The following is a 15,710-nucleotide window of genomic DNA, read 5'->3' as shown; positions in this document are numbered from 1 at the left end:
ACAATTAAGGCACAATGTTATGAACAGTAAATTTATCAATTAGGAAAAAATAAAAAGAGAGAGAGAGAGAGCAAATCACTATGTTGCATCAACTTGACTATAAAATGCACCAGGAGAAAGATTTTTAAATAGAGGAAACTTCTGATCGGTGTCCAAGAGTTCAGAGATACAATCTTCTAAATACTACAATAAATTCTGGCAATGCCATTCAAAATGATAATAATAAATAAATAATTAAAATTGAAACTAGAATAGCTCCCAGGAAAGACAAATATTATGATTAGAGAAAATTGAGAGATGTCTTATGTAGAAGGAAAAGACAAGAGATATCTGATATTTCTCTTTTTAATAACAGCAAGACAAAAACTGCTTTATTCCAGAAGAATGACATAATCTCTATAAAGCCTTTAAAGGCTGTAAAGCCTGCTGAATTTTCTTCTATTCTTTTCTTAAAACATTATTTGATATGCTTGTCACTTCCAAGTATATTACATCCTAACTCATTCAGAAAGATTCTCTATGGCTTTTGCAGTTAATTTACTGAATTTAGCTATATATAAGTAGTTCCTCCTATATATAAGTATTACTCCTCATGGTGTTTTTCCCTCTTTTAATCACTTACTTCTTGACACCAGAATCTTGAAGGTCTCTCTTCAGTCTTCTCCAATCTTACCTAATAAAAGCAATTTTATTTTCTCAGCATATCTCAGCTACTTAATATTCTAGACCTTCCCTGAATCATTAATGAATATATAAGCCCTATAGAACATCTCTGTGAACCTTTTGTCCTGCTCTGAGCTGACCATTTTATTCCTTCTCTTCTGATTAATGTACAGAAATGAAGATATCTTCAGCGAGTATAACAATAATTTTACCACTTGCTGTGGTCTCTCTTGACTGTAACTGAAGGCCATGCCCACATCTCACCTGAGTGCTTGGCTTGCTCAGTAACACTGCAATAAGCATCTGATTAAAGGCTCTGGAACATCAGAATAAATTAAGGTGTTATGAATGCCACATAAGTGCAGTGAATCCAGCATAAAAACTGCAAGTGATGGAGTCATGTATAAAACTGCCTATGTAACCTATGCCTCATATGGCATTTAGTCAGATTTGAGTGATTTTAAGCGTTATTTTTTCCATCCACAGGTTTTATTTCTGCACTAATATCTAAAAGGATGAAAAAATACCACTGAGACTCTCCGTTTGGAAGCGGGTCTAAAACATGCCAATGAATATACCCAGAAGTGTGGAGACTCAGAATCACAGTCAGTGTAATCAGATAAACACACAGCTGCTTGGCATGTAATTTGCTAGTCAATATCACAACATTGCATCAGGGTTGTAACGTTCGCTTATTACAAGTATATAATACTGCTTCAAAAGACAGAAACGTATCAGCTATTTATGAGGAAATATACCTGCCACTAGACTCCTAACAAGAACTGAAGAGCTATTTGTTTCCCTGCCTGTGCTGCAAACCCCTTTTGCTCCAGATCCTGATTCTGCTTCTCCTCCCTGTGCCCTGTTTGCCAAAGGGAGACAATCAAGGCCCGTGAGCCAAAAGGTGTTTGTGTCAGGCTTTGGTTAGGTCCTCAGTCTGGATAACCGAATGACCATAGCCCAGTATGTGGCAGCATAGACCGGCCAGTTGGTCCAGTCACAGCCCCCAAGAATACAGAATACCAAATGAACATTCTCTAACTGAACAAATAGCACCTTCCTTCTTCAGGTGTGCCTCCAACTGTATTGACATTTATTAAATGCGCAGTATTAAGTATTAAAGTCTAAGAAAATTAAAGCAAAAACAAATAAGAATGAAATACTCTTACAAATCACAATATATATATATTTTTTCCAATTTTATATTTAATATCACTTACTGAAAACTGTAAACCACATATAAATGCATACTACATACACAGGATATTAAGAAATACTGTAAACAAGTATCTAAAATAATTTGATAACAGATTGACTCTTAAACATATTAAGTATTATTAATAATATGAACAATAACATTAAATATTCCAAAGATTCTCATAGTACTTCATATTTATAGAAAGAAGAAAAAAACACGACGACATAATAGATAACATAATACAGAGGTTAAAAAAAAAAGAACACACAGTTAACACTTGTAAAGTACGTAGAACAGCTTTAGGAGTAAGTGATGCTGCCTCTGAAGGGAATATGGCAATGGCAATCAAGAAGTCCATTGATGCACAATTTCCCTTTCACAGTTCTTGTGCAATCCTATGTAGTGAGTAGGTATGATCCTCTTCTAGTATCCTACTAGATAGGATAAAAGAGGCAAATTTCACTTGGAGTCTGGACCTTCCTATAAATAGACTGAAACACTTCTTTATTCACCTAATTACTCTGAATTTGGCTTTAAAAACTGAAATAGCTGTTTGATAACATTTGTCTATATAAAACTAATATGACTACTAATTCCTACTTTTCATTGCAATACATACAGTATTTGAAAAGTATTTCCTACTTTTCTTTTCAAAGTAAACATTACAGTTGATTTAGTTCTGGACTAAGCATTTATACTGAATGATAATTATCAAACCATTTCTCAAATTTCACGAAATACAGACATCTTATTTAAAACTTAAGACGACATTTAAAATGTTAACTCTTTGCTGCAGTAATTGTTGTTTTGTTGTAATTGTTGAAACAAGCAGTAGTTGTTTCTCTAAAGAGGTTGGTATACTACTAATACAGGCAACATTTAGGGGAAGTAAGTTTTTTAACCAAGAAATCATCATAGAACAGTTTCTTTTTATTTTCTATAATGTTCCCCACAAAAAAAAAATCTAAATAATGACCTGTATTTCAGCAATTGTACACAATTGTGATTCATATTTATTTGTGTGTATTCTTACTGGGAGTTTCATTGGATGTGACATTTAGTGGTTCAATTTCTGAATATTTTTAAGGAAGACATTGTCATTGATCTGATGTTACAGAACTTCCAAGATCACTATTACGCATCTTACATTTGCTGCATCCATTCTCAATTGCACAAATGCAAACTTTTTCCTCCTTTTCTTCTTCATCTTCTGTAGGAAAGGCATTTTCATTTTTTATATTTTCAGAGGTATTATGTTCAATATTATTTAAAGGAGTGTCACATTTCAGAAATATTTCAGATTGACAAGTTTCTACTGGATCCTCTAATGTGGGAGACAATTTTTCTCCAACAATATAATTTCTGTTTATCTTTAATGCTTGGCACATTATTGGTTTTGTATTGGATGGCTCATTATTTGTGCCTACAGTACAATTACTGGGTATGTGCTTGGATACACTGTTTTGACAATTGCTAATTACCACAGGCTTTGCTTTCACATCCCCTATGCTATCTAACATCTCTAAATTTATCTCATTTTTCAGAGTTGAAGATGACAGTATCCTGATGTTACTAATAAAATCTAGGGCATTACTAGCATTAAACCTATTAAAAATACTATTGGCAATCTTATTGATTAAGTTGTTCTTCAGGTTCACACAGTTATTTTCATTTGTTACTGAATTTTTGCCTGACCATTGCAAATGTTGAATATTTTTGGTCAAACATAGACCTAGCTGGTTCTCAATATCAGATGCTTTTTGGTAAGCATATCCTCTTTGTTCCTCATTAACTGGTGTTACCATCACCATCAGTATTGGACAATGTTGGCCACATATAGCATGGAGCTTATCCAGAGAATCTTCTTCCTGAAGAGCACTTCTGTTAGCATTGCTATCATCAGTTGGCTGAGATTGTATGGGTTCATCATTCAAAGGCTGCTCCAATGGATGCACCTTGTTATCAGGCAATCTAAATTCTACAGATGCAAAAGCTGGAAAATTGGTATCAACCTCTGTGGCTGAAGGTTTGATCTTTCCTTTGTTTCCTACAGGAGGAGAAGTGGTTTTACCACTGAAGGTAGGTTTGCTTTTTGCACATAAGTCATCTTGTAAAGGGTCTGAATCACTGCTGTGAGGTATATTGAAGTAGTTGCAAAAATTTTTAGAGGGTCTTGCCATGTCTTCAAGCTCAGAAGAAGAGATTTCATTGAGGATTGGGTACTGATTCAGATTGCCAAAATGTGAGTATGGAGCATCATCACCATTAGTATCAAGTACTGTGTCTGTTGATGTTGTATCCAAATTGGCATACATACCAGTCTGCTCAGGCGGCGATCTTCTTATCAAATGATTTTCTTTGAGAAGCCATTTGCCTTTATCAATCAATACTCCTTCATCTTCTTTAGAACGTGTACTAGAGTGACAATGTTTCTTCGGAAATTCTCCTGAATAGTTATCAGCAGAATTTGTCTCTTCTCCATTAAAAGTAGGTTTTTCTGTTGGTGAAGAAATATTTTCTCTTTTCCATACAGTATCATCTTTGTTAATGATTTCTGGAAATTCTTGTGATTGCAGCAAAGAATGTGAAAAATTATCTGCAGAAAGAAGCCTGGGCTCTTGGAAAAAAATAGTGTTTTTTGTTACCATTGCAGAGTGGAATTCTTCAGTATCTTTCTGTAGTACTTTGGACATATAAGGATATCCTTTCTGAAAGTCAGGCTTAAATGAAGCTTCTGTCTTACCATAAAGTCGTTCAATAGTTCTTTGTACGTAGCCAGTATTATAAAGTTTTTCAAGTATTGCTTCGTCCCCACTTTCATTGGTCAAATCACTGGATGCTCTAATGTTATAATCGCTCTCTTCAGTATCTGGTCTGTAATCTGACCAGTCTGAAGTAGCAGGGCTTTTTAAACATTTTTTTAATTGAGAAGGTTCTGAACATGTTCTACTCTCCTGTTCTTCTACTTGCAATTTCTGTTCTCCTTCACTCATATCATATTCTGTAATTTGCTTGGATTCATAACAAAAAGATAATGGAGAGTTTGTAGATAACCTCTCAGAGGTTTCTTCACAAATTTCTGTGTCTTCCTTCCCTTCCTGTACAGAATAATCCTTGTAACTATATTCTACATGGGTATCAGCACCTTGTTTAAGTTGGTTATTTGCTTTTTCATCATTCAAATTTGGATCAACTATCTCATCTTCCCTGTTATCAGTAGTAATATGAGTAATATCTTCATCACATTCTATCTCAGACATATCCTTATCTGAAACAAAACTTTTATCATTAGAAGTTGCACTGTGAACTGTTGAATTAGGTTCTATTGAAGTATCTGACCCTTCGTTAATGAATGATGCATCAGTGTTATCTTGATGTTTTTTATGCAGGCTATAAGCCATTTCTTCATTTGCTTCAGGTAGCTCTATAGCTGATGGAAGGCTATGTTCAGTTGAATTAGTATTGGCATATTGATCATCTAGCTCTGTTCTGGGAGCACTCAATTCTGAAACCTCTGTTGCTCTACAAACCTCTTCCTGTATATCAGGACAGCTTTCTAAATCACCAGACAATTTTAACACTTCTTCAGTATACAAACTGTCCTTTGCAATACAAGGTTTATCTGATTTTTCATCTTCATGCAAATGTATAACATTATGAATTTCAGATATAGGCATATTTTCATGGCAACATGTGACATCCTGCTTTCTTTGTTCCTTCCCAGCGTGTAGTAAGTTATTATCTGTTGATTGTTGGGAGATTGGGATTGTTGGGATTATCTGTTGAAAATGGGAGAAAGCAGCCTTCAGTTCATCAACTTTTTCTAAGACTGTTGCTTGTTTCAAGAATTGCAGTTGCGTTAAGATTTCAGAACAGCTACAGGTAGCTTTTTGAATATCATCTTTGATGGTGCCAATCAAATTCTCTCTCAGACTCAGTATTAGTAGCCATGCTAGGAGGAGGTTGGAGGAAGAACCAAAAACTGGCAGAGAAAGATCTGGAAGATTGCATGTTTTTTCTATACATCCACTGTGTTCTTTCTGGAGACCAAGCAAAGTTGACTGCAACTCATGAAGCAAAATACTAGACATGCAATTATTCTGAACATCTGTTCCAATTTTCTCATTGCCAATTGTACAATCAACTTGAACAGCAACTTCAGATCGTTTTCTCTGACATAGATTGATGTCTTGAATATTACCTTCTGACACCTTTTTATTGACATGTGTTTCATGAAACAAGTGTAGTTTACTAGCATGATGAAGTTCTGACTGTAGTAAATACTTGGCTTCTTCTACTAATGTTGTGTTATCATGAGTCAAAGAGTCAGTTTGCTTTCCACTTGACTGTTTGGCTGACTCTTCTACAGTTCCCAATTCAAAAAGAGGCTTTAGTTGTTTCTTAGTTAGATTATGTTCAAACAGGTGTTTCTTTCCAATCATACGTACTTCATCGGTAATATATCCATCTTCTTGATCTATAAAAGCACCAATCTTTTCTTTAGAAAATTGACAGTCGTCACCATTGTTTACATTCCCATCTTTTTTGTTTATGGGTGGCAAGACAGCATTTGGTGACAGGTTTTTCAGCCAACTTTGGACATAGTTTCCAAGTGAATGCTCAACAACATCCTCTTTAAAATACTCCTGTTTCAGAGCCTCTAGTGTGATAGCACTGTCTGACATGCTTAATTTATTTTTATTTTTACTTAGATTTTTCTTCTTCTTTTGTTTTTTCTCTTTCTTTGATGCTAAATTTTCTAAAACATTCTCCTTTTCTTTTTCTACATTATGATCCATAGGCACTTCTGACAACAGATTTGATATTGTTGCTGAGTTAGGTGTCTGTTCAAAGAAATTAGCTGTGAGATGTTTGCCTTCTTTTGCAGGACTCAATTCATCCTGGCTGTTTTCAGTTTCAGTTCTTGAATCAACTGACATTTCGCCATCTTCACTTTTTGCAGATAAAAGGGAACTACTTTTTTTGCCTGACTTCAATTTTACCTCAGTCAACTGTCTATTAGCTCTTGGATTCTTGTTAGATGATGATATTCCATTTTCCGCTGAATCAGGGTGATATATCTCATCTTCAGGATGTTTGCTTTTGTCTGAATTGGCAGATCCGTCATTGTTTTTTACAAGTAATCTATTTCTATTTTTCTGAAGCATGTCAGAACAGCTATCTATAGTTGTTGTTTTGCTTGTGATAAGCATTCCCTCACTTCTAATTATCCCTGAAAATTCTGTATCTTTTTGATTTTCATATATCTTCTGCTCTAGAAAATTGGACAAGGATTTTCTCTTCTTCTTCTTCTTGTTGGTGAGAGAAGATGCAGATTGGCTTTCACCAGTCAGATGTGATGCCATCACAGATTCAGACCAGACATTGATTTGATTCTCAGTTTCATTAACAGTAGAAAAGAATCCAGTTGTTGGATTTATTTTCTCAGTAGGTGCTTTACTACATGGAGGTGCCACCATCTCCATCTGATTATGATGACAGGCTGAATGCAAAGAATCTTGAGAAAAAGTTAATAAATCAGAAGTCTTGCATTTTATTTTTTCATTTTCTGACTGAGAAAATTCTGAATATTTAATGTAAGAGCTGAGAGATCTTCTTATTTGTTTTATATCACATAACTCATGAATATGGTCTGCTGAAACTGGCCTGGCTGCCTTGCATATTTTTGATGATGGCATAAAATCACTAATGTTGGCTTTACAGGTTGATACTAAACTACTATATGTACCTTTTTCCATAACTGATTTCTCTAATACATTCTGTACCAATTCAGGCTCATCTGATACATCTAATATCTCCTTATCTGTGGTCCTGATTAAATCATGACTTTTGTGCCTTACATTGAAAAGCATTTCTTCTTTTTTATTCTCTGAAGAAAGTTTTAATAAATCATTGTCACTCATCTCACTAATCTTTGGATTACTGACACTTGATTTTTTTGTGCTTGATTGTGCTACCATACAATACTCAGATGTATTTTCTCCATTCTGTATTTCCTCACTGTAGGAAAACTGTCCCATTGTTTTCTCCTGAACCTCTTTATCAGAAACTACGGTGACACTTTCAACTACTGCTTTCTTTTTTCTAACACGTCTTGGCCCAGGGGTGGGAGGCCTATAAAAATGAGGTCTGATATTTTCCTCAGGAACGTTGCTTACATCTAGATCAGCAGAATTGTTCCTCTGACAGATATTATAAACATCCATTTTTAAATCAGACTCTGATTCTTTATCTGAGACTTCTGTGTGCAGTTGCTTTAATGACTCTTGTTCTTTACCGTAGCTGTCCAAAAATGGAGCATCCTTTTGTTTTATACATTCTGGTACATTTACACTGGATAAGCAGTCTTCTGCACTCATCACAGAATTGCAAATGGTGGCATTTTTTTCATCAGGAAAGCCAGCACGACTTACAGTGGTTGTCCATTTAATAGTTTCTTCCTCCTTAATTTTGAATCGAACTTTCATTTCCACTGTCATACTGCCATCTTGATTAAGGTGAACAGACTTCTCAATGTCATCTTCAAACTGTGCCACAGATAAGTCTTCCCCATTAACTATCTGATTTCCTCCTATGCCTTTATGATTGTCAGGAAGATAGGAAGAATCTGAGTTGTTATCATTTAAATTGTTATCATTGCTGGACCCTTTACCAGAAGAAACGGAGAATATTTGAGATCTTGAGCTAGACATCACTTCAGCTCTCGCTACCAACAATTACATTTAAAGAACCCAAGTTCATTCAGTAGATGGAGAGTAGAGCAGACAGATACGATGGATAAGGATCCAGATGGTCAGACAATAGACAGGCAGCAACGGAAAAAACAAAGAGAGAGAAGAAGAAATGAGAAAAATTAGTACAAAGGAATTTAATAAAGTTTATTTCCTAGTGTATTAGAAAGAGAAAAAGCATTAAAAAGTTTGCTATTGACTTCCAGAAATTCTTAGAGAGCAAAATGCAACAAATTTTAAATAAAATATTGAGGTTTTAACTACTTTTTCTCTTCCATTTTTTTTTTAATAGACACTGAAATGCCAGAGCTATATTTCTACTTCAAGCTCCAAAGCCTGAAAATGTAATATATGTTCTCATTGTGTACTCATCTGGGAGATGAGGTTACCTTGAACTTGTCACGGAGTTGACTAGATCAATCTATGTCCGTGACAGGAGCGACAGGCCTCTGCCCTCTCCCCCCCACCCCAGTCCCACAAAAAACGGGAAGGAAGGAAGGGAGGAAAAGAGCAGCAGCAACAATCTATGGAGGAAAACTTATTTTACTATAATATTGGAATACAAAATAACACAATATGTACAATTTAATTGAAATTGAGATTAATAAATCAGACAAGATGAGAGAGAGAGAGTTCCCGGGACCGATTCAAACCTGAAAAGCTTGGAACGGCTAGGAAAGCACCCTCCAGCACCCACTGCCAGGCAGCAAGAGAGCGCCCCCCCCACCCGGAAGGGTCAGATCCCGTGACTGCTGTAATGTACAGGGATAGGTACCTGGGATTGGGGCAGTGACACTTTAATGCCCCGTACACTACATGATGTTTTGATGTGGAATACTGAAACCCAAAAACAAAAACAAACAAAAAAAAAAAAACATAGAACCATGACAGAACTTTTCAAGAGTTTCATAAGCCTGCATTTGTTGGAGCTTTAAGCTAACTTTATATTTTTTATTATATTTTCCATTATATTTTTTCCTTAACAATCACTTGCATATCATCTCCTGTTAGTCCTAACAGTGAGTGCTAAAATGTGCCAGTCAATATGTAAATACATCTCTTAATTCAATAATCTGCAAGATATGAGTCATTACTATGAGCAGCATTATTGACATCCGGGACTAAATGTTTCAGATTCAGTCCCCAAGACTGACCTTCTGTGGAGAAGTAATCTCCATTTTTGAAGCATTTGAACAGCTTATAAAATCTGAGTTTAAATCAGGACATTCTGAGATGCATTTTATGCTACAGCACACTAGATGATAGCTTAAAACCCAGTCAAGCCAATGAGCATACTGCTAGACTTCAGTAAGTTACGAGCATAAGCCAACATGATCTTGCATGCACATTAAATGCTCCTAAAATATAATTTGATTAATCTGTAATAACTTGGCTTTTTAAAAAAGCACATCTCATCTCATCTCACTTCTTGTTGTAACCATGACAAGGTGAGAGATAAAGAACTTGAGATAAAAAAACAAATTTGCTGTCTTTCAAGCAGTTCCTCCTGTGTGAGTGAAACAGCGCGTGAATATTCACACAAAGACATCTACATCTAAAGTTATAGAAGCCTTCATTTAATAGAACTGCCTTTCTTGTAGGAAGGTATTTTAACACAAGTAATATTAACTATATTTCTTGAATTTTTTTGTTTGTGTGAATAAAGAACGGTTTTATATAAAGACCTTAATGATTGAGATATTACTGATACAGACAGGTGCCTATAATTTCAGGATAAATGTGTTGTGAGTTTCCCATTCATATACTTTCCCATGAATCAGAAATAAAAATTTTTACTAATTCCTCTAACAAGGACCAAACCCAGTGTTTTCCAAAGTAAAATCTCGACCTCTATTTTCAAAAAATTTAATAATTCAGACATTATCATTAATGTGATAATCACTGCATGGAATATGAGTTTTTTTGTTGTTTTTTGTCTCAGTTAAAGAATCTCTGACTATTTTTTCTCTCTTATTGCTGTTAACTAAGGATTAGACAAAGTTTATCATATTCTCAACTATTCACTTTTTTTTTTTTTAAACATCATTTCAAGCCTGGATTTCTGACTCAAAGCAGAATTTCAATAGGAATTTTGAACTCCAGAATTTTCATTCACAAAATGTTCCAATTCATTTTCCTTTGACTCATTACTGATGCCTTGCAAACAGCTCTCAAGCTATGAAAGTCAAGAACACAAAGGCTGCGAAGACTGAGAAAAACTGAAATGAATAGCTTGGTAGATACATTACAGACTGTGAGGGATACGGAATAAATCTCTTCAAGTAAATGGAAGCTCAGTTTCTTATACAGCAGGATGCTCCATTACACAGTGAAGTTGCCATGGAAAAAATCTCAGTATAGAAACAATTACAGCATACCCCGAGCTTTACAGTACAGCATACAACTATATCATGAGAGTGAAGTACCTCTGGATTAAACAACTTCTGAGACAGCACTTCTGCCTACAGCATACTCTAAGGCTAAGGATTCATGCATGTCCTAAAGTCCTACTGTTGCATCATTTTGCTCCCCATAGCCTAAGGCTTTTCAGCTGGCCTGGCTTCTCTTCATATTCTTAATCTAGCAATCTCACATTCACTGAAATTTCTCAGTGGCACAATTACTTGAGTAGTCAAAAGAAAAGCATATATCACGGGTATGAGGATATAGGAAAGAGTGAAAATCTCTGTAGGCTTCACAAAAAGAGTTTGAGTTTGTAAGTGGATGAGTGTTATAATGAATTTCATGTCTATGCTGACTATGTGACATAGGAAAATGTGAAAGTCAAGATAACAAGCCAAATTCCCGTTTGCTAAATTTTGAAAACTGCACAAAAGTTTTTCTCAATCAATTTAGCTAGTTAAGGATTCTGAAGTAACCTTTGGGGTCTCTTTTACCTCTGCTATTATTAAATGTAATACCCCTCCCCCCCAAAAAAGAAAGAAAATTAAGTGCATTAACATAACAATAACAATCAAGTTCATTGAAATATAATATACATCTTTATTTGAATCCTTGTTCTAAATCAGCCAGTTTGAGAGAAAATATGCATACTCAGTTTTTAGCAGAAACTCATATTTTAAAAGGAAAATTAACTTTAAAAAAACTTAATTTTATCTTTCTAATTCCTACAGATGATTTAGAACAAAAATAAACAGTTTCACTTGGTCTTTTTGAATATCCTTGATCCCAGTAAGATTGTCATGGTTTATATCTTATGCTGCGAGAGATGAACCAATTAGTAAAATATAAATTAATTCAAAGAACTTACTGTTTTCACTTTCTGACTTCAAATTTGCTTTGGGGTACACACGATTTGCAATTCCAAGTAATCTGGCAGGCCGTGAATACCCAAGAGATTCATAATTACTTGGTTTAAAAGGCTCTCTCCCTGCTGCAACTACAGCTCCAGAGCACAATATCAGGGCCTGAAGATTAGGAACCTGCAAAAAAAAAAAAGGAAAAAAAAAAAACAAAACACCACCATAACATTAATTTCTCCATCTCAGCAACCACAAAAAATAATGTAAGAGATTTATCTTTTTCATGCTTTAATATCTTCACTTCTTAGTCTCTACATTATTTTACAGCTGGCTATTAAATATGTAACACAGAGCAGAATTAATTTTTCAATTCCTATATGGAAATTTCTCTCTCTGAGGGTATGTCTTGTTATATAAGTATACTAGAAAAAGAGTTTAAGAAGACTTGGATACAGATAAAAATTTCCTTATAATATACAGCCATGGAAAAAGAATGTGCATTTGTAGGTAGGTATACATATGAACACAGAGGAAGAAATGGAAAATTCAGACTACATCACAAACTACACAGACTACATACTTCATATGTACCACAGCAGAGGAACGGGACAGAATCCTAGAACAATTTCTGTTGGAAAAGACCTCTGGATATCATCTAGTGTAACTCGCAGCTCAAACAAGGTCTAACTTCAGATTAAGTTGTTCAGGGGCTGTCTAAAATCTTTGAATTTATATTCCAAGATATACTGCAAAATGAGGCTTGTAAACTGCACTTCTCAGACATATGGAGAGTTTCCCAACCTAATGTAGAATTTAATCGAAGATTTGCCCTCAACAGACACTCTGCATGGAATTCCCTTCCCAGATTCAGGTCTTCAGGTACAACCACAAGTCCCCTCTGTTGTTAAATACTGAAATGAAGTTGTATAGAACAGTGTGTGAAATGAAAACCAGAATTGTTATTGCTGCAACTTCTTGGCTTAAGGTACAAAACTTGGTCTGTTGTTCAGGAACTGAAGAAAATAAGATCTCCTAATTTCAAGTAATTACTAGCAAACCACTCCCCATTTGTGTAACAATAAAATATCTATGTCTATCAGATACTGCCTACAGTATTTATAAAACATTTAAAAACAGAAAAATTGCATAAATACTAAGGGAAGTATCTGTGTAATTAGGCACAATATATATATTTCTATATATAACTGAGATTATAACTGGAAGAGGCTTAAGAAAGAAAAAGAAAAGTTACTTTTCTTGATGACTTGAAATACAATGTTCCTGCTTGCTTCTCTCCGATTACAAGATTTGTATGCAATTATTTCCTCCAAGCTAGTAGCCTTACAGAGGGAAGACAGCTGAAATTCAGCACATTAGACTACACTATGTCAGGGTCCCAAGTGATGTAATCATCTGTTTTCTAAAAAATATTCTAGAAGCAAACATAAAGCAATCATCAGTGCTCATTTTCATTCTCACCTTTCTGCCATCAGTGGTATAAAGTTTTGCAACTGGATACTGCATTAATTCACTCATGTAATCCAGAAAGGCCTCAAAGGTTTGTGTATTTTTCTTTCCCAGAACTATGGTGCGTCTGAGTCTTACATCTCCATTTTTGAAAACAAGCATCTTTCTGGGAGTTGTTATTGTGCTTTCTTGATGGCCAAATCCATCTTCATTCTCCTTTGCTAATTGCACAGCTCGACGACGAGCACTGACAGGCCTACTGATCTGCCAGGGCAGTGGCTTTCTGCTAGCCCGTTCTAGGTTGATAGGCTTCATTTTCCTCTGATGGGAGCAAATATAAGATTTTCCATCTTCAAGATCCTCCAGACTGGTGATGCTGTGTCTCCCTTTTGGCGTACTGATATTCCTTACTCCAAAAGGTAACGGGACCCGTTTAGATAAGCTATCCAGCAAGGCATCAAATGTTTTGTAAGACCGGTTGTTAATGACCATTTTGATTCCATTAAACTGAGGATCTCCACTTTTATAAAAACAGATCCTTTTGGCCACTACAGGTTCAGTAACATTGAAATGGCGTGTAGATAAACTCTGTTCACTCTCAGAGGAGTTTGGCTGATTCACGGAGTAACTGCTTGAAAGAGATTCACTCATTTTGGCAGCACTCTGGGAAAAAAAAAAAAAGAAAAAAGAAAAAAGAAAAAAAAAGAGAGAGATGAATATGAAAGTTTTCTTACAATTAGCAATAATACAGTCTTAATTTTAGAAAAAAAAAAAATCCAGAGAATTTATAAGAAAGGAACAGCAGCTAGTTATGCCAAAAATCATTGGATTTAAATGGATCCAAGCTGTTATCTCTAAATTCCACAAAGACTCCAGTACTGTCAGATTAAGTTAGCATAGCTCCACTTGTAAGTATTCCCAAGCACTCTCCAATGTAATTTCAAATCTCTTGTTTTGGTACAAGAGACCTTTCCTTAGAAGAAGGCACTTTGTCAGTCTGGAATGATAAGTAGATGTTTTCTTTCTTGAGAAAGAAGCTAATGACAGCATTTCAGATTTAATACATTAGTAAAATCTTTATGAAAAGAGAGCAATTTGTGCCTTGGCTCAGTCCATATTCAGTACAAAATAACAAAACTGAAACAATACAATTTATTCTGATCTCATATGTTAGTTTTACACCAAGGCAAATCCATTGGATTCAGAGAAATGATTTCTGGTTTACTACATTGTAAATTATATGAGAATTAGGCCCAAAGCATGTTTTAAAGTTATGGTACGTCATAAATCGACAGATCATTTGCTTTTCTATGGTGTCTTATATTTCATAATAAATCACTTTGATATTTTAAACTAATTGAAAAACATTAAAAATCATATTTATTTGTAAAGACAGAAGTCTTTAAAGTCCTTATGAAGACACAACAACCTTAGGTATTCTTCAGCAGAAGTAACAGTTTTCAGTAAGTGATAAACTTAAATACTGGTCTTTTAAATAGATGCCAGATTGTTTCTGATGAATTTATAGATAGTTTTCATGCTTGAGAGCGGACCACTCTCACCACAAGTGTTCCCTGTGAATCTGACCTACATACAGATACCTTAACTGGAATCCTTTAATTGAATAAAATTGCTTTATCTGAATGATTAGTTTACCTTGTCTAGAATGTAGGATAGATATGACTAGTCATCTAATCAGCCTCGAAGAAGGAATTTCAGCACAGTTCTACTAAAAAGCTGTGTAGCAGCCTCAGGGAATATTAATAATCAAAATAATAGAAAATAAATTCTTTGACAGTGTCACCTTGATGCAGCTGCCATACTGACTAATGGAACAGTCTCTTCTGGCTACTCTGTGTTTTTTCTTAATAAAACTATGGCAAAGTCTTCTGAAATATTTTACTATTTACTACATGTTTCAATTTCAATACTGATAAGAAAATGTTGCCAATTCTCAACATAAAGTTCAAATAAAGTCAGATTTGACAAAATTTTCTCTTACTATGTTCTTAGTCTTTTTCAAAGAAAAAAAAATGTTTTCAGTTTGTGTGATTTCCCTTTATGGAGAGTTAATATCTTTTTAAATGTTGCTCTCACTACAAAAATTATGTTTGTTTGGTTAGGTTTTTTTTTTTTTTTCTTTTTGGACAACGATCAGGGTACAGGAAAAAACGTCATCTTCTAATATACTGTATATGAGGCAAATCATATTCATTTTAAGTAGTATGACTGAAAAAAAAAAAAAAAGAACAGATCTGTACAGAATGAAGTACGCATATGCACATATATTTAGGTTATCAAATCTCCATTTAAAGTAACAAAACAACAACAACAAAAACTGGAAGGAATACGCAGGGAGAAATTTCC

At 34.8% G+C, this 15,710-nt stretch overlaps 1 protein-coding gene across 1 annotated transcript in view; it reads right to left on the bottom strand.

The window, feature by feature from the left end:
- RP1 (RP1 axonemal microtubule associated) overlaps positions 1-15,710 on the bottom strand; it is a 218,102-nt gene that overhangs the window by 156,953 nt on the left and 45,439 nt on the right. The window contains exons 4-6 of the mRNA XM_042869486.1: positions 13,586-14,006; positions 13,356-13,549; positions 11,881-12,056 (exon numbers count right to left, since the gene is read on the bottom strand). Of these exons, the coding sequence (XP_042725420.1) occupies positions 11,881-12,056; positions 13,356-13,549; positions 13,586-13,994 (779 nt within the window). The 5' untranslated portion in view covers positions 13,995-14,006. The remainder of the gene's footprint in view (positions 1-11,880; positions 12,057-13,355; positions 13,550-13,585; positions 14,007-15,710) is intronic.

The sequence above is a fragment of the Lagopus leucura genome, unplaced genomic scaffold (genome assembly GCF_019238085.1).
Source record: "Lagopus leucura isolate 7727_CA_CO unplaced genomic scaffold, USGS_WTPT01 Super-Scaffold_100002, whole genome shotgun sequence".
NCBI classification, from domain to species: Eukaryota; Metazoa; Chordata; class Aves; order Galliformes; family Phasianidae; genus Lagopus; species Lagopus leucura.
Note: the sequence above shows the minus strand (reverse complement) of the source record. Positions and strands in the feature narration are given on the sequence as shown.